At 38.1% G+C, this 19,752-nt stretch overlaps 1 protein-coding gene across 2 annotated transcripts in view; it reads right to left on the bottom strand.

Annotated features, from left to right (window-relative positions):
- Positions 1 to 7,756: 7,756 nt before the first annotated feature.
- Positions 7,757 to 19,752, bottom strand: part of SLC12A2 (solute carrier family 12 member 2) — a 54,997-nt gene continuing 43,001 nt past the window's right edge. Inside the window, exons 19-27 of one of the 2 annotated variants that reach the window (XM_048291074.1) lie at positions 18,600 to 18,679; positions 17,185 to 17,322; positions 16,500 to 16,547; positions 14,904 to 15,026; positions 14,630 to 14,741; positions 14,064 to 14,150; positions 12,346 to 12,481; positions 11,538 to 11,605; positions 7,757 to 10,804 (exon numbers count right to left, since the gene is read on the bottom strand). In XM_048291074.1, coding sequence (XP_048147031.1) covers positions 10,669 to 10,804; positions 11,538 to 11,605; positions 12,346 to 12,481; positions 14,064 to 14,150; positions 14,630 to 14,741; positions 14,904 to 15,026; positions 16,500 to 16,547; positions 17,185 to 17,322; positions 18,600 to 18,679 — 928 coding nt within the window. In that variant the 3' untranslated portion in view covers positions 7,757 to 10,668. The remainder of the gene's footprint in view (positions 10,805 to 11,537; positions 11,606 to 12,345; positions 12,482 to 14,063; positions 14,151 to 14,629; positions 14,742 to 14,903; positions 15,027 to 16,499; positions 16,548 to 17,184; positions 17,323 to 18,599; positions 18,680 to 19,752) is intronic. The other variant, XM_048291075.1, reaches the window with a different exon arrangement.

The raw sequence follows: 19,752 nt of genomic DNA, 5'->3' as shown, positions 1-19,752 counted from the left end.
GCAGCCAGAACACCCAAAGACACACGTTTCACTGTTAAATTCTTAAAATTCAGAAATAAAGGCAGTTTTGAGCATGTGAGGTAAACACTGGCAGGCACAAATTGCCTGAGTCAGGTGTAAACATATAACATCAAGGGGGGAAAGTTGTGTGGTACAAATACAACACACCTGGTGTTCTATAATTAGATAGGAAGCTTAGATCACAATTTTGTGCACATATTTTTACCCGAGTGTATGCACAGCCACAGAGAAGCAATGTCAAGAAGCAATCAGATCTGGTAATTTTGAGATAAACTCTGGCAAAATCCAGCAATTCCTACCTCTTCCAAATGGGCTTTTAAAATTTTGTAGCCTTCATATTTTATGCTTAATTTCTTAAAATTAAGATTAAAATGCCAGCAGCAGTGTCCTGCTGTTGAATCCTTCACATCTAAGCTGTTCTCATTTCCAGGCTCTAGTTTTATGGATAACCACAATCTTCAGGTCTAGAATGAAGTCTGCAGTCCCATACCATCTAATAATCACAGAGTTCCTTTCCCCCCACATTTAAATTGCTCATAAATTATGCAAACACTAGTTTAACAATTTCTGTTTCACAGTTTTACGTTTCCTTTATGCTGTAAAATGACAGCCAGTGTTTGGCTGGATGCCTTCTTTTCATGGCATTGTTTCAAATACACAGCTGGGAGACTGAAAACCCATAGTTAAGAATCAAGATTCAGCTTGAAATGCCTGCCATGAAATTTATCAGTTGTCTTACGGAGCTTAGGTAAGATAAATTAAAACCAAGAAAACCAACAACTGCACTATTTTTAAGGCCAAACTCACTACTGAGATACCTCAGCTCTCTGTCCTTCAATCTTGATCAGTAAGGTCACCAGTCACACCTCTGCAAAGTGCAGTGTGTTTCTCCACAGGCCTCTGAAGTTTGTGTTAAAGCCCTTTTCTGAATCACTCATTGAATCCTTGGTCACACACAGTATTTTAGGCTTTTTTTATTTCAGTATGCCTAAAACTCAGTGAAATCTTTACATTGTGTACTATTTTTACCCAGCCCAAGCACAGAGTGATGGTCTCAAATAGCTGCTCTTGAATTAGAGCTGAGCTCCACTGGGACGGCTCCTGGTAGAGCTCATCTATTAATATCACCCCATGGAAAATACCAACTATAGCAGACCGGCTGTTAACTAAATGGATTAAAATTCCGCTTCTTTCTTATCACATGCTGCAAAGAAATGCTATTTCTAAGTGTTCCACAGAATAATGAGATCCATCCAGTCCCAAAACAGCTGGTTTTTTGGCTAAACAGCAGCTGTCAGGGAATCCAGCTTTGAAACCAAGATGGAAGTAGAAGGCAACTGTTTGAAAATAAATTTTTATTGTTATGAGCAACTTCTCGGCTGCTGAGGACACAGATGTAAATTTTATAAATGCATGCAATGCACACTTCAAAATACAGGAGTTTGTGGAATATGGAGGTAATCAGAGATGACTCTTTTTTCCTTCTGGATGAACTGAGTTACACCCAGCACTTCCTCAGCCTAAACCTCCTTTCCCATGAAAAGGGGCCACACTTGCTTCAGGCAGCACTGAGCAGAACATGATTAAATGGCCTGAACTGGCTCCTGTGTTTGTGTTTGACGTCCTGGCTGCTCCTGTGTGTTCCCCAGATTCTTCCAGTGAGAGGAAAACTGAGCTGCCCTTCATCAGGACATGTGCTCCTAAGGAAAGTGCAGTCCAGAGGAAGTGCCCAAGGGAAACAAACCACAGAAACCAAACCTTGGATGGAGCACCAGCAAAGCAAGTGCTTGAAAAGATCTTGTTCCCTTAAAGTTACACTCAATGGCCATGAAAACATTGCTGCTGAGAAGACCAGAAAAACCAGCAAGAGACAACATGAAAAGGGCATCAAATATAGATAAAACTTGGCACGGATAATAAAAACAAACAAACGAACGAACAAACACAAACAACAAACACATCCTTTGTGGAAATAAGTGATTTTTTAATATTTCTGAAATTTGAACACAGACAGAAAATGTGGTCATGCCTATTTATCCACAGAATATGCAAAAATGTTATACTCACAGTGCCAGATCTGCCTTCCCTATTGTTCAGACAATACTTTCCAAAATGAATAAAATAGAAATTTCTTCTATATGTGAGAAGAAACTCTTAATTCTCACAGTTCTTTGTCTCCAGACTAAATACTAAAAGTATTTATGTATCATATAAATACTTCTTTTTGTGAAATAACCATCACCTTCCTAGGAAAGCTCCTTAGATTTGCTTTGTTTAGTTTTGCTACTTATTTAAAAAAAACCCCAACACTTTTTTTCTTAATTTTTCACTTTCAGCCATCCAGTAGCATACAAAGAACTGTGCATTCAGGTGTAGAATGCAGCCTGCACCAAACAAACTGGTTATGGGAGCAACCAAGAGCAAATGTTCTGAAGTGACCCAGAGAAAAACCAAGATTTGTTAAAAATCAAAAGGAGGCAGAATCCAGAATATGGTCCACACAAGCTGTCAAAACCCCAAATTTTCAATGATGCAAGTAATATCAAGCATTCCATAACTAAATGATTTATGAAAATTGTTTATTGAAAAAAAAAAGAAAAACACAAAAAACAGTGAGAAAAAAAAAAAGGCAAAACACTTTGATCCCTTCTATAATACAAAGTTCTTTTTAGAAAAAAAATTCAGTATGCACAGAAGGCATTCATACACCCTTCTTGTCCTCCTGTGTATTTCCTTACAATACTTTTGATGTCCTCTCCAAAGCAGAGCTCAGAACCACAGGATCTCATTCACAGGGATTCATCTTCTGCCAGTTCACTCCACCAGATCAGTTCACAGCTACTCTTGTGGCAGACACATAAATTTTCACGACTCTCAGCTCCTAAGCCAAGACATGAGATGCCTCCAGCATTTTTGCAGGTGACCTTATATTCCCTTCTGTTCTGACAAGAGCATTTAAGTGCCTTAAGTGTTAAGAAACAGAAATATTTCTGTTCCTTAATCAAACGAAAAACCTCCCAGAAAACTGCAGCCTATCCCCCAATAACTGTTTTCAAGTGGCTCACCTGGAGGACAAACAGCACAAAACTCCAGAACCTGACAGACAATGCGACCTGACCAGCCCCACTTTTATTACTCCCACCACAAAAACCTGAATTCTTAGGAGGAACCTTGTTATTCCTTCAAGCTCCACATACCATAGGCCAGTTTCAAAGGTCTGCGCATATATTGCAGTGAAGCCAGTGAAACTGCACATCTTTTCCTGCTTTTGTTTAGATTTGGGAAGTATCTTGCCTTGTGCTCAGGGACTGAAGGAACAAGCCGTTGTAAGTATTTGATTTTTCTTTATCAGGAATCATTAATTATCCCACAACACAGGGATGTTTTAAAGTAGATTACAAAGAGTCATTTTAAAGTGTTATTTTAAATTAATTACTAAAAATTTAAAGTGTTTCCCCTTAAAGGGAAGAGAAAGTATTTCAGTATTAGCTGCAAAACCCAGAGAACCGGATTTGAGCTGCATTCTACCACTAAGCTGTTTCCTGGCATAAAAGCTGCCACAGAATATGGTTAATTACTATCAGAACAAGGACAAAACTACCAACGCAGAGCTTGCTGCCCTTTATTTAGAGACTGACTACATGTAGTCAAAGCTACAGTAGGAGAAGATGGTTTTTATTACTGACCTTGTCTAATTCTGGGATAGTGAAAATGTCTTGACTGTGATGCATTTGGAGTGATGGCACATGGATACATTTTCAAAGACAAATTAATGCTGGAATGTTTTGTGTCTGGGGCAGAATGGGTTTTCTAGAATGACTGAGGGGTTGAGGGTTGGCCAACAGGATGGAAAAAGTGAGATCTGTGTTCTGACTAGAGAGGAAATTAACCTTGCACTTCCAAGTCTCAGCTGAGAATCAAGCCTCATTTTTCTAGATTCTTGCAAACATGGCAAGAACATGAAAGCTACCCCCAAGCCCTGCAGTACAATGAAAATAAAAAAATCATGAATAAAGAGTGCTCAGTAAGGTTTGTCATATATTTGCCAAAGGCTGAACTTTTCTCATAAATCCTGTCATGCCTGAATTACTGCTATTACTGCTTGAAGGGTACAGTGAGATTTTAATGAGAACAAAGACTCTTAGCAACGCTCCATAAAATGAAATCTGTGTGAGGTTAGCCAAAATCCCACGTGAAAGCCCACACTAGTGTGTGGTTAGCCTTGGTTTCACCTGTTAATTCTGCAAATAGCTGTCCTTGGTTGACTCTGCAGAGTGCTGTTTGCTCCTCTTAGCAGGCACTGTGCTTTCACCTGCCATGATTTCCAGGTGCTTAAACTGCAAGCTTAAATTTTGTGCTGATATTTTTGCACCTTATCGAATGGTTTTGATTCCACTTTTATTCAGCCCTGCTGTTCATCAGAGTTGCATTAAATTACCCTTAGGGTTTATAAAATACACAGGCTAACAGTGGATTATCTGGCACATTCTCTTGTACAGGTGTCCCACCCCTTGCTCAATGTGTTATTTTATTTAATACTACTCTCTATGTTTTTGTGTGTAATTGGTAACAGCAGTACAATGGAATAGTTCAAGAGTCCCTGTAATTTGCAAACCACCCAGCCAGGCAGCTTGGTTTGAAAAAATGAGTAACCTCACAGGGCTGGGAGTGAGGATATTTCAAGGCTAATCCCAGCTTTCTAATTTTCAGACAGAGCCTGTGGAAATCCTTTGCTTGTGACTGACTCCATATTACCATCTGTTCTGTAGAGACAAATTTAATTGCAGAGAGATGTTCCAAGATTTAGTAGCTGTAAAACTGTTCAACAGAGTGATAAAGTTATTTGCAAGGTAAATTAACTTGAAATTGTCCACACTATTCAGTTTCCTTCAGTACTTTACACAGCCAGTACCTGAATACTTCGGGATGACACAAGGCTTTTTGGTTTTTGTCCACCTCCCACCTGTGTAGCTGAAATTGGCAGACACTTGTCTTGTTTGTTACTTATGAAGCAAAAATACCTTATTGGAATGGTACTGATCACTCTGAAACTAGACGGGATATGCCAGTGTGTTCTCTTTTCTGACATCTGTCTGCCTGCAGCGTTTCTCCTGCTAAGGTTAACACAGCTGGAAAGAGCCACTGAGACAAGCAAGCATCACCCAATGTGCTACGAAATGGTTACTCGGTGGTAAAAAGGCTGTTTGAACTCATCAGGCAGCATCTGCTTGGAGATTCCTGCATCCCTTTGGAGCAAAACCACAGTATATTCTCCCACAGGGCCTGGTGGAATTAATAATAAACTCTTCTCCAATCCAGTCACAATTATGAAAAAATATATGCAAAACAATGTTATTATGCTGATATTTTTTGTGCATTCAAAGTACTAAGTCGTTTAATCAATGAAAATAATGAAACAGTCCAGGAGTACATTTGACAGTGCAGCTTCAGGCATTCCATGAAATGTTGAAAGGCAGTGGTGCCACCTGGTGATACAATTTTAGCTGGAATTCCTAGAAAACTGTACAGGAATAGGATTTCCCTCACTAAAAATGATGCTCGTTAGCAGGAGTTTTATTACCGCTGTGGATGGGACTGAGGGGCTACGAAGGGGATGTACCTGGACATGGAACTTCACGCTGGAGTTTGTTTGGGCTACAGCTCAGCAGGGTCAGTTTTCCCCAGATCCCAGGGAGCAGGACTATGAGGTAAATCTCCCACAGCCAGGGGCTACTGCCATTAGATTACTGTGAACAGGGGTGAGAGGGCTGTGAAGGGCACAAGACAGGGTGCTTTACTTGTATTTTTATATCAGTATTAGCAAGGCAGAGCAGGCTGTCCTTTCCCTGCAGGCCTTTGCTGTTGCTCACTGTAGACTGGCTCACTACTGAGAGATCTTTAGGGTAGGACGGGTTAAAAAGTTTAATTCAGCACAAGCTGACAGCTTAGATCCTGAGGAATTCCCTTTCCCTCCTCCCTGTTGTGTGGTGAGGTGCAGATAAAAACCTGTCTGTGCAGGCTGGGGGCAGGAGGGTGGCAGGAGGGCGGCAGAAGGCAGGGTGCAGACAGGGTTCCTGGAGATACAAAGCCAATGTTTTCTGGAAGAGACAGCAGGCAGATCAAGGGGGAGAGCGACAAAGAAGCTGTTCTCAGGTTCTTTTTCCTGCTCTCACTTCAGTAAGAACGGGGATGTAAGAACCCAGCAGAGGCTCGCCTTGGTAAATTCTGCTCGTGCAGCTGTCAGCAAGCCCAGAGGATTCAGCCTGAAGGATGGAGCACAGCCTGTCAGCACCAGATGCACCTCTGGCCGTAGGAAACCTCTTCAAGAAAAGCATCTTCCTGCTTCCCTTTGGAGAATGTGCCTGCCACTGCTTCACCATTTACTCATTCCATGTTAACACTCAAAGCTGTGGACCAGCTTGCATCTCTCTGTCCTAAACGCAGGCAGTGGCCTCCATCAACCTAATCCAGTGCCTTAACCCTGGAAACATGTTTTGCACCAAGCTGCCAAAAGGCAGAATAGCAGGAAGGATTTGATGGTGCTCCACTTGCTGCCTGGGTGGTCTCAGTGACCTGAAGCCTGGCTCCCACCCCAGCTGGGCACAAACCAGGTTTTAGGATTTACAGGACCCCACAAGAGGTTATGTGAGAAGTGTAATTAGACTGGTGAAGAACAAGCACAAAGGTGAGGGGTGTCCTGCTTCCCTCTCTTAAAACAAAATCACAGCAGTCACTCTCTGCAGCGTGAGCCTTCATTCTCTGTAAATTGGTGAAATTGACCTAGATCAAATCCCCCGTTTTTAGCTACAAACACATACTTGAAGTCACTAGTGTATGAATTCAGCTCAAGGTGATGTCATGGTTCAGATCCACTTCTTCACACTTCTCCAGCAAACAGGACTATCTAGAAAAAAGCTGCTACAAACCTTCTCTGCCTCTCTACAGAATAAACCAGGGTAGAGCCAATGCCATGGGAGCTGGCAGTGTATTTTTAACAATCTTTCCCTTTCCAGTGGCCTCCAAACCTTACTCCTAAAGCCTTGATTTAAACACTACTAACAACAGATATGCAGAAGAGCTCTGAATGTAGCAGAGATTAAATACCACAACTGATGAGGTTAGTAAGTTTTACAGTCATTCTAAGTAAGGTTTTAATGACAGAACTCGCCCTTATTGTCATGCTTTTAAAGTTGTTTTCAGTATTTTTTAGTTGAGTGTACATTAGTACAACTCAGTAAGGTCAAATACGTCTTGCTTACAAGCAACTTTGCAACAGTTTGGGAAGTTACTTTCCCAACATATTTCATGTTTTCACGTCCCTATTTTAATGGGAGAAAGAGGAGCTAAGACAGTCCTTCGTATTCAGGGGCAAAATGAATTGGAACAGATTTTCAGACACTACCATTGCAGCTGAGACCCACCATGGGCTGAGGATGGGTCTGTGCCGTCTGGCAAGTCATGGCAAATTTTACAAGCGTAAAGCACTGCTATTTTTACCCTACTAGAGGCAAAATTTCTCCCCAAGAAGCAACATGGTTTCGGTCACCAGACACATGAATGCCTTTCAGTTCCACTGGTCTTGCACAAATTCCACTACAAAGGTAATTATCAGATGGATGCAATAAGTATACTGATGTCAGGAACCAAATTCAGCATTAACATGCTGTTTTATGAACATTATTCCCTTCCCACCACCAAAAGAAAAAAAAAAAAAAGGCATTGTTAGACAAGAGAGTTGTATTGAATTCACTTCTTTTATTGCAGTGACATCCCCCTGATACAAAGTATTAACTGCAATAATTACGTTAAAACATTAGAAAAGCATTTGTGTGGGACAGTTACAGTACAGTGTCAAATCTTACATCTTCAAGTGGGCCACAACCCACTAACGCTCAAATCTTTTAAATTATTTTTAGTTATTTTTTTAAATATCTAATGTCAGAAAAAAAGCATATAAAAAGAATGTATGTAAAAGGAAACCTAAATACAAGCGAACAAATAAATAATTTGATTTTCACCAGCTATTACTGTCTCTCTAAACCCACATGAAGGAACCTAATCTATAAGAAGTTATGAATTGCCATGTGTAAGTGTTTTAATTTTTCATGTCATTAATATGATTGGAACGTAAGTAAATTTGGCGTCAAAATCAAAGCAGGAGTTGGAGCGACCGCCACTGACTGACATCTGTTGCAGACAATTACCATTTGTTCAAATTTAAGTGAGCAAATAATCTTGGAACTTGCCCTCATGCCTAGCATTAGTGGACTCCTGAGAGTGCAGGTGAAAAGCATCCTACGGTATTTCACAGACATGACCTTAACTATCCCCATATGCATATTTAGATATACTTTATATAATTTTATACACATATATGCATGTATACACACACACTTCATTTGGTTTCTGTGTTGTGTTACAGATCACAAGCAATGGTTTCCTGAATGGGCAAATAAACCTTTTTAAATAAGTGTACCTGTGCATGTTTTTTGTTTTTTTTCTTTTTTTAAGATAGCAGCACTAAATCCATGCCATACTGTCCATCTGCTCAAAAGAATGTAACCCACAAAAAGAAGGAGAAACGTGGCAATGATTCCATACGCACAATGTGACAACCTTATCCCCTGCAAAACTGTAAAACCTGTGATATTTATTTATGTTGGTAAGTTTGATCCACATCCCCTCACCTGGAAGGAAACAGCACTTTGACCCCACACTGTCTTGTCTTACAATGCTTTACCATAACAAGCTGGGTTCATGCTGGCATCAGTTATCTCACACTTAGCAGCAAGACATGCATGTTTGTTTTTCTTAAAAAGTGAAATGATTCCATAGTCTCAAATCCAATTGACAGAAACAGCAAAAAAAGGAAAAAAAGGAAAAAAAAAAAAAAAAAAAAAAAAAGGGATTTTTCGCAGTTTACCAAGAACTTGACAACAGTGTACACTGCACAGTGTATTTTTTTCTTTAATCACAAGAAGTTGAAGCTCCACCTTGACACACAATGATTACACTTTGTCCTTCAAGAGGAACAGTTACATTTCAATTTGATCCTGTATTTAGCAAAACAAACAAAAAAAAACCACCAACCAAACCCCAAAAAACCCCCAAACAAACCAAACAACAACAACAAAAAAAACCCCAAAAAACCTTTTCTGTGCATCCTTAAATGAAAAGTCACTCACCCACTGGTAAACTGATCCAGTAGCATGTCCAATATCAAAAGCTTGTGAAATGTTTTTAGGCAATCCTTTCTATCCAAAAAATATTAGGAATTTAAAAAACAGTTCACGTAACTAACCTTTATACAAAGGCTCAAGTGAAATTTCTTTTGCAGGTGTTCAGAGTACTAAATTATGAAGTTTCCAAAATATACAGTGAAAGGGCACACAAGACTGGCAGTTTCTTTATTGAACATAGAAAATGTATAAAGTAGGATGTATGGAATAGATCAAAATTGCTAGACGATCAAACCTGAGTATTATTTAATAAGACTAAATTCATCTTCTGACAAGTGAATGAATTGACCTAAAAACATCTCCCCTAAGAACTTAGTGGTCCGTTTAACCATTTGTTGAAAAATGCGAGAGAACTGCAGCTTTTACATTTCATACTGGATAGCACAATTCCACATAGTGTTTACTGTTTTCTGTTAGATAGCATCACATTGCTTATATATTATCCCCATTCAAGCCTTAAGTCGAGTTTTGTTTCAGAAATAAGTTGAAAAGTGACACTAAAACGTAAGAGGCCAAGAACTAGGACAGGTCTTTTATTTTCTTCCCATCTGTATTAAGATGGAAAGCTTCAGACAGCAAGATGAGCTTGATTTCACAGCAGAGCTAAGCCTAAGAGAATACTACCCTCTGCCAAGGTAGATAAAATTCGCTGTCTCAGACTACTGCCAAAGTAGTACACATCATCAAATCAGAAAAAGAACTCTCTCTACAAGCAGAATTAGTTTTATTTTAACTGTGAAAAACCTCAGTGACAGTAACATCAGGGATGTGCTCTAGTTCAACTGACCTGCCCCAATTCTCACCTTTAAATCTAACAGATATAAAAATAAAAAAAAACAAACAGAAACAAAACCTTTCTGACGATAGAAAACATACAGTACTAAGAACTAATAGCTCAATGGAAGACTGAAAAGCAGCATTCATTTTTATTGTAATATGGAATAGACTAAAAACTAAAGGAAGTCTGATCTAAACTCTTAGTTGAAGGCAGATTTTGACATTCTATATAAATTTACAAAACAGGATGTATGGGTGAGATTTGGTTAATTTTAAAAGGCACCTCAAGGCTAAAAGGCTTTTATAAATCTATAATCCTTTCATTGATCAAAAATACAACATTTTATTGCTGCTATTCAAATAGCAAACAAAAAGCTTGTCTTGTTCTTCCGTCTAACAAGGAATCCTCCCCCATTAAGCAAGATTAAATTACAGAAAATATAGAATAAAACTGAAGATGTCACAACTTTAGAAATACAGTGACTTTCCTTGTGTGCTTTCAAGTCAGTGAAATAGTGAAAGAAGAGTCACTTTTTGCCTTTGTGATGTTAATGAACTATAGACCACACCAGTCACTCTCCCCTGGGCACTGCAGTACCATTTCATCACAGCTGTGCCATGCTCAGTGCTCTTAGGAATAGAAGGTGAGAACACTCTGATGATTCCCACGAACCAGAAGAATGGGTGGCAGATCTTTAGAGAGGACTTCCAGCCAGGCCATGTACAGAGCGCTCGACACTGCCCCTTTCCTCGCCACTGGCAAGCTCCTGCAAGCAACAAGGGAAACAACATTCACTGATCAGAAAAACCTGGCCAGGTACAAGTCAGATCATAAAAAGTATGACAGATGATTCTGGAAAGATCTAAATATTAAGTCAAATTTCCTAACCTTTCTAATTTACTTCTTCCTCCCCCTCAGAATTCATGAGTTGAGAGTTTGTATCTTAAAACATCACAGGCCTTTACACCTATTTCTCCTCCCTTTTGGCCTGTCACCACCATTAATATTCACGCATCTTCATGCAGAATCCTCCTCAGCTGAGGACAGCCTCTTGAAAGACTTTCCAAGACTAAAATACAATCTGCCTGCTGCTTGTTCACATCAAAAGCAATAAAAAAAAAAAAAAAAAGTGAGCAAGGTAACCACTTTATCTAGAGAGATCTCCTAGAAAAGGAAATCAAAAGAAGGACTTCAGGAAGAGGGGAATAACTGCACAGGAGTAGAAAGAATGTGAGAATCCTGAACTGCACCACAAATGTGGAGGTGATCAACTAAAGCAGCACAGTCAAAAGCACAACACTAATAACGACATTTTTTGTTCAGCAGGATAGTAGCTTCATACTTCTAACAAATAAATACTGTCAGCACTGAAATCTTGAGTATTTCTACAGTTCAGTGCCAAGGCAAAGGCTTGTTCCTGATCTGTATTTAGAGTTGTGTTTCAAATTACAGCTCCGTACCAATTCGGGTAACACCACAAATCCAAATAATTCACTTACATGACAATTATGTTAGCTGTACTTGAATGTTCTTTCAGCAACTCGTTTAGCCTAATCTGTCGGTAAGTCTGTAAATAAAAGGAAACTTGTTAGGAACAGCTTTTATGTAAAAACTACAGGAAGTTTGTTAAAAAATAAAAAAAAAAAAAAAAAAAGAAAACAAGTATGACCAACTGGAATGAGTAATTAATAAAAAGCAGGTACTTCCACCTCAGTGTGGAAACTCATTCTTCATTACCAAAAAACCTATGGTTGTAAGGTTGGGAAGAAAGAAAGCAGCAAGCTTAAAACGTGCAAGTAAGGCAAGTGCTACCCTGTTACAGGATGCCATTTATTTTCTCCTCCAGAGAAACACCTGAGAAGAAATACTTCTCATGTCTCTCTGGTGCACAATAGCCCAGGAAAGATGTCAAACCTTCAACTGTTCCTTTGCACCACAAAGTGTTGTTTGGTTTTGGTGGTGTTTTTTAAAAACAATGAAACAAACACCATTAGCTTGGTCAAAAAACCAAAAAAAACAACAAAAAAAGAGAGAGTCACAAATACCTGGATACAGACTAAATTATTCTAAACTAACTGCTAAAATACTGTAGGAAAGCAGTCTGGCCTCTGCTCATACCCAAATGCAGAACCTTTTTTGCTTTTGTGAACCATCTAAATGGTTTTGGATGCTGCTTTTTATCTGCTATTCACAAAAACTGCTATGGAATAGAGAGAAAAACAAGAATTAACTCACTGATATCACAACCACAAATGTAGTAGAGAGAAGGAAGTTTTAACTGACTTAACACTCTAAAGAAAACAGAACCTTTGTTTTGTAAAGCTCAAGCTCATTATCTGTTATCCTCCATGGTTCATCCTCCTTCATTTTATCTGCAACCTCCTGTTCTTTATCATCCTCATGAAGTCGGAAGGGCTCTATCATTTCCTCAAAAGCTGCAATACTGGAGGATTAAGTAAACAAGCATTAGAGCAGATATGAGTCTCGATGTCAAAAATTATTTTCACAGTATGAGAAATTAGGTTTTATTGCTATGTAAAAATAAACTGAAGGGTTTTTTTCCCTGCCTGTTGCACTTAGAATGTCAAATCAGCTCTTTGCATATACACTGTGATTCAGCAAACAATTCACCACACAATTGAAGTCCAACTCAGTTCAACAATTTCCTTCTAATTTTAAAAGCTGTACAGTACTACCCTTAAAAAATGGGATAGTAACTAGGAGCAGCTTATTCAGAACTAACTTTGAAAGAAGGGCAGTTTACATGTTACACTAAAAAGCAGCTATCAAGTCTCATGCTATTGCTTTTAGGATTCTGGCTTTGATCTTTTTATTTTGCTTCTTTTATCTCTTTCCAGTACAGGCCAGGAGCCACATTCAAATGAAAAAAACCACAGAGATCTAACTTAGTCTTCCTGTTGCGCTTGCAAGAATATCAATACATTGAATTTACCAGAACTTCAGAGCAAGAACTTCAGAATAAAACCTTCTGAAGATCAAGGAGGATTAATTTCTACTACAAAGAACAACTATCATCACCCTACTTTTCCACCTACATTTCCTCCAGGAAATACCCACATTATGAACAAAACATCTTTGCATCTACCCTTGGTGGACTTTTACTGTACAATGACTTCACTGTAATCAAAAGAAAGAAAACAAATGTGATCTGTGGCTGAGCAAAAAGGAGACCTATTAATAATATTACATTATTATACAGCACACCAAATATTAAAAATTAATCTTCCTCCACTTGGTTTTCAGCTACTGTTACCTAATACCTAAACAGTATTTAGAAATATTTTAAGGAAAACTATTTAAAAGGGTATAAAAGAACTCATAGTAACGTTTAGGATTTAGGCAAGTTCTAAAGTAACATTTCTCAATTGCCACAGCACATCAAGACTTTCATATAAATGCACAACCATATAAAAGGTATTTTTACAACTTCAGCATACTCAAGAAGGCCTGAGGGGAAAGGGAGATAATGAGAAAGGAGGATATTTTTAGGTCATACATATTCTGTTATAAATTTGTGCTGAAAGCCATCTAAGATTAATGCTTTTTTGGACTTGGAAGTAAGAAATATCATCTGTATGATAATTCCTGTGTACATTAACTGTCAAAGCAATTTAAAAAAGGAAAAAATAAAGAAAGAAACCCAGATCAGGCTATTTCAAGACCAAGCTTTGTTACATTAAACTAAGACTCTAAACAAGACTTAAACCATTAAAGTTTTGGTGAGCGCTCTTTTTAAAGAGGACTCCTCCAGAAAATGTGGGGTTTTTTTTAACCTTCGTTCTTCTGAATTTAGTACTACAGTGTAAGAACCAGAGATTCAAAAAAATACAGATTTCTATATTCTTGGACATGGGAGTTATTAATCAGTTTCCTGCATTTTTGTGAAACACTGGATGTCACAAGAACTTTTGTACCATAACCTATGTAGGAAAGAGTGAGGTGTTCTCAATACGTGCCAGACATCACAAATTAAACAAACAAACAAGACATGTTTTGACACTTACTTTTCTTTCTTTGGCTTAGTATTAATATCCCCAAGAACCATAATATCTGAGAAGTCTATCCGGAATTTGCTGAGCAAAGTAGCCATCCTGCATCAGAAAAACAAGCCTTTATACATGATCACAGCCTTAATTCTTTCACAGGTTAAACAGATAGATGTCTGGTAATAAAAACCACTGGTTTAAGACACAGAAAAAGGCATCTTGAATGTAACAAGGGAGAAAAATCAAACTGACTTGGCAAATGACTATAAATCAACAACATGCTTTGGAAAAAAACCCAGAACAGTTTTACAGCTTTAAAATAAGAGGTCTCCCTTGAAGATAATCTCAGGAAGTATTTGAAAACACAAGTATTAATGTCAGATAATAGTGCATAAATATTAGTTTGAGGTAACTCATCCAAAAACAACTCTGCGGGAAACAAAACCTTTTTTGCAGAAAGGCAATAGAATATGATTACACCTCAAGCAAAGTACAGCTGAAATAAGGCAAGCAGAAAGAGAAAATAATTCAATGTGTAACAGGCTGTATTAGCAACTGAAATGGAACTTCTAAGGCAAACTTACGCTCTTCTGTCATGATCAATCCTGTTTATTTTTCCGCCAATGAACACCCTGATCTTGCAGTCCTTCCACTTCTTCTTGGTTGTAATAAGGTATGGAATCAACAGTGTCAGACCTGTGTTTAGAACAGAATTTCACAAAGATTAAGAAAGTGGGACTTTGTTAAATAGTACAGATTTTATACAGACTGACAGATGTCTATTAATAATTAATCCAAAATTACTCCAGTAAGTTTTTAATCAACATTTAAAGCTTTTTAAAGTATAAAGCACATTACCTCCATCATCAAAGAGCCACCAGACATCAATATTGCTCTTGCCTTGTTTCTTCTGGAACTGAGAACTGGCATCAAGAAGTCTTTGGTCAGCCAGGTTTAAAGGAGAGGACGAGCTCTTTGAATCTGGAAAAAACAGACGGTGAAATTTTGGTTTTGGAGAGTTTTGAGTTTTGCTTAACTGCTTTGAAAATCACAAAAGGCAACTCTTAATATTTTGCGATATACCTACTTTTAAACTAAAAATTTTCCTTTACGCCCCACAACCCAACTCCAAATTTTGATTGACTGGATATAAACTAACTGGCTCTATTTAGGGAGTCTGGAGACTCATAATTTCAGCAGCTGAAGTCATTTAGCAGGCATCTGAGAAATAAAGGATGTGTGAGGTCTTTACACAGGCATTTGCCTGGACAATTTAATTAATTCTGCTCCAGAGCTTTAGGCCATGCACTCCACCTCTTGCAAATGACAGAGTTCCCCTAAAAATATGTAGAAAACTAATTTTACAAGAAAATACCATTTCCTAGGCAATTCTTTCCTTACATCAAGTTTTCTTTAAGCATGTGGTGAAATTAAAAGCTACTTATGCATATTGGGCCCCGACTTTTGCAAAAAGTAGTTTTGCATAACAAAGTTATTTGATTTACTGAGAACAAGACAGTAATAGCATTTTCAGTTAGCATAGTATAGATAATTTTTTCTCAACTGTTGGAAAAAACCCCTAACCTCTTTCTCTTAATTAAAACCTCAGTCTGAGCCAGGAGTCTGACATTCATCTCCATCCTTATTTTATTAGGAATTTTTTAAATTTAGAGCACATCTGTGATTGATTTACATTAATATACTACTTTATTGCATACTGGGACTTCTTCCAAACTGCCATCTTGTGCTTCAAGATGTAATCTCACTTTCCATTATGAAAACACAAAAGCTTCTAGCTGCTGAAGTTACGAAGAAAATGTCAAAACAGTTCAGAAGAACTGTAGTTAAGGCAAAAATACCTGATTAATGCAGAACAAGTCTGAAATAAACCAGGAAGTGAAACCTGCTCAGTTAATTTCTGAAAATGCTGATTTGAATGACTACTTTGCATTATTTCACATGTTCATCTCACTGAGTAGCTGTACTACACCTTAATTTTCAGGATATTGAAGTATTCCAAATAACAGAGCACAAACCATGGCTTTAGAAGATAAAACTGAGAGCACTTCCACTACACTATCAGATGGTTTTTCCTGAACCAAGCAAGGACCCGGACAGACACCTGAGACACAGAATTAAGAAAGCAGAAAGCTCCTGAACACATTTCAAATGTTGCTTTAAGAGAAAAGCTTTTTAAAATTTGGTCTGGTTTTTTTTTTATTCTGACATTTATGCACAATGTAGCAACTTCTTCTGGGAATTTCCACAATGTTGGTTTTTTTTCACGCCTAGTCCCTAAGGGTGAAGCACATTCTAAAGTAGATATGGAGAAACAAACACTGCATGGTTGGTATTTTCCTCTCAGGTACTTAGGTGCAGAAAGAATTACAAAAGGAAAACTGAAATCAACAATGTGAAAGAATGATTTAACACAAAAAGGTGGAAAATGCCTGCCTTTATTCAACAGTGGTTGTGTTGAAGTCTTTCCATCCTCGTCCTCCTCTGGAAGGTTTTTAAAGATATAAAATAAAAAGGTTAATTTCCTTTGTGATATTAATGAAAACAATACAAATGTAAATTAAAAAGAAACAGAAAACAAAGATGTGAAATGAAGTGCATTTTTGCACAGAGAACAGCACACAAATGCAGTCTTACCAAACCCTAGGATTCATTTGTACTTTAAAAAAACATATATACCTCCACTATCCATCTAACTATTAAGGCTTTTGCTTTGTAACAAGAAAGTTGTTTATTGTCATGTCAAAGCATTCTGAATGATGAACAGACCTTCATAAATTTAGCAGCCTTCCAATCACTTGTAACATACAGATGTGGGGCAAAATCCTCAAGCATTTTTTAAAATCTCTCAAACTCAGAAACAAAGAAAATGTATTTTAAGTCACTGCCCACCACCTGTTTTATATAGGGGACTAGAAACAAATATTTATTTTACATACTGGTAAGCTCTGAACCAAAGTACTGAAGTGATTAGACATCAACATCTATAAAAGCATGACACTTCCACTCCACTAACAGAAAAATCCCTCAACAATCCCTGGGCAAAGAGAGAGAGGAATGGAGGAGGGAATGAGAGAGAGAAGGAGAGGAAACTCAGCTTTCATTGCTAACCAGCAGTTACCTTTGCGTGGAGTGGGAGTTCTTTCACTGGATGATGGAGCAAAAGCTATGGAAGTGTCTGTCTCAGACTTCTTGCTATAATCCACTTTTACTATGACATCCTTGGTGCAGGGAGACTTCTCTTGGGATGATAGCAAATCTTTGTGAAAGCAAAAAAATATTAGAAGCCACTAAATTGTTACAAATGGTATCAACAGAGATATGTGATTATACAGTGATGGTTCGCAATTAATTAAATGCTATTGCAACTGTTACACCATGGCAAAGAGGGCAGGAGGGCTTCAGAGCACAAAGAGGCAGCTTCTCTGAGCAGAGCTGTCATTTTCTGTTACCTTCCCAGGTTATGGCTGTTGATTGCATTCCCAGAGTCTAAAAACAGAGCTAGGTAACACTGTGGAACTACAACTGCAAGGCAGGAGGGGGGGAAATCACTCGGTGCAGTATTTTCCATTTCTACTTTTAACTCGAAGAGGAAGATGAGCCATAAACATGGCACAGACCAAGTGTGTCTGTCTCACTGCCAAGTCTTTTTTCCAGGTTTGGCTTCTCTGGAGCAGCTGTCAGAGCTGAAGCAAACTCTCAGTCCCCAGTGGGTACAAAGATTCTTCTTACACCTTGGTGTCACATTCCCAGTTTTCTCAGCAGTGTTGTTTCCACACTGCAGGTTCACTCCTTGCCATTTCTCACACTCCTCTGCCCTCCTGCACATGGTGACAGGCTCCCTGACTCTCTCCAAATACTGAAAAACATGGTTTTTTTTCCAGTGAAGGAACCCACTCTTTCAGGGGGATGCCCCTCCTTGTGTCATTCCTGCTCATGGTAGCAGCATTGTAAGGAGCAAGCCACAAAAAAATTACACATTATCACATCAGTAAGCAGCTGTACCAAAGCTCACAAGCTTGGAATTCAACTAAAATGACACCATTCCACTTAAGAACACTACTGACAAAGCATAACCAAATCTTCTACATGGAAAACCTTTCCAAATTTGAGGCAGACTACTCCGAGTCCCTAAATTAGTTTGTGTAGGGGTTGGCAACCCACACCAAACACAATGGCATTCCTGCATTGCGCAGTATTTGTTGTGATTTTCCCAATTACTGGGCTTGAGCCCCAAATATTTGATGCCAATTTGCCAGGATCACTAGTTAGTTTCAGCAACGAGGCAGATATTCTGGAAGCAGCTGTACACAATTTGCAAATACCGAAAGGTGAAACATGCAGAAAACCCAAGTTCTGCTGCTGACCAGGGGTTACTACCTTGCAGTTCAGACTTAACTAATTTCACTGAATTTTACTGTACCACAACAGTGGTGTTCTGTTGATTTTTTTATACTGAGTTTTAGTATTTTTAGAATGCAGTTTTACAAGGGAATTACAACAGCAATTCACCAGATGGAACAACGTAAGTCATACCTTGGCCTTGAAGGTGAGAAATGTCCAGACCCTCCTGGAGGCGAATGACAACTACACCATACTGAACATCAAAGGCATCACTAAACAAAACCGACAAAAATAGAATATTTTACATCTCCTTCTTTACCAAATGAAAAATTCACCCTCCCTGAACAAATTCCAGCGATTAAGCATTGCCATTGGAAGTCCAACGTAATAAATTTGCTTCAGAATGTCAGTTTCAATTCCAAAACATTAACTGCATCTCTAAACTGAACATCGTATTCAGAAAAATAATGTCTAGAAAGGATACCTATTCCCTCTCCCCACTCTCTCCACTATGTAAACAGTGATTAAACAAAAGCAACATGAATAAGTCACTCAAATTCTGCAGAGATATAAGACACACCAAGAAATATAAAATTTTATCTCCCTCCATCAGAAAAGGGATTTATTTCGAGTAGATCTTTTTGATCTCAGAACTACAGATTTCTGACATCTTTCCAAAACATTTTGGTGTTAAAAACAGCTAAGATGATGTAATTTAATATCAAATTAGCTATAGGTTAGCTATAATGTGCCTAGTCCCATTACATCTGATAAATTTGGAACTCACTGAATTCAAAAATAGAGGCAGAACTTCATTACTGTAGAAAAGAGAAAAAACCCTGAATAAATTGCTGAGTAAAAGGGGAGTAAAATTAGTAACAACCCCACCCCCAAAATATAAGGAAAACATTAACTTAACCAAATTATACAGTTTGTATTAGTCATTAATCACCATCCTTTACATATAAATGCCTCATTCATTACAACCAACCATAAATCAGAAAACTCCCTCCCATATCATTTCCACAGACAGAAATTCCTCAAGATTTCACTAATTAAAAACTTTCCTTTAGGAGTATTAAGACTAGATTAGAAATGTTTGAAGTATCAATGTATTCTGTAAGTGCAAGAAAAATTGAGGTTGATTTAAGATTTACTGTGTCTATTAGTGAATGTTTTAATTTCATTATTTAATGTGTTAAGATTTTTAGAGATCAGATGTGTTTCTATTGTGTGCTTCAGAAACTTTTAGTTTCCCAGAAATACATTTGACCTGCAGTTATTACCTCCTGAGGTTTCTTTAGGGATGTGGAGAACCACATGACTTGCTGACCTTGACAGATCT

This window comes from Corvus hawaiiensis, chromosome Z, assembly GCF_020740725.1.
Source record: "Corvus hawaiiensis isolate bCorHaw1 chromosome Z, bCorHaw1.pri.cur, whole genome shotgun sequence".
In the NCBI taxonomy this organism is placed as follows: domain Eukaryota; kingdom Metazoa; phylum Chordata; class Aves; order Passeriformes; family Corvidae; genus Corvus; species Corvus hawaiiensis.
This window is presented reverse-complemented; position numbering and strand designations above follow the sequence as displayed.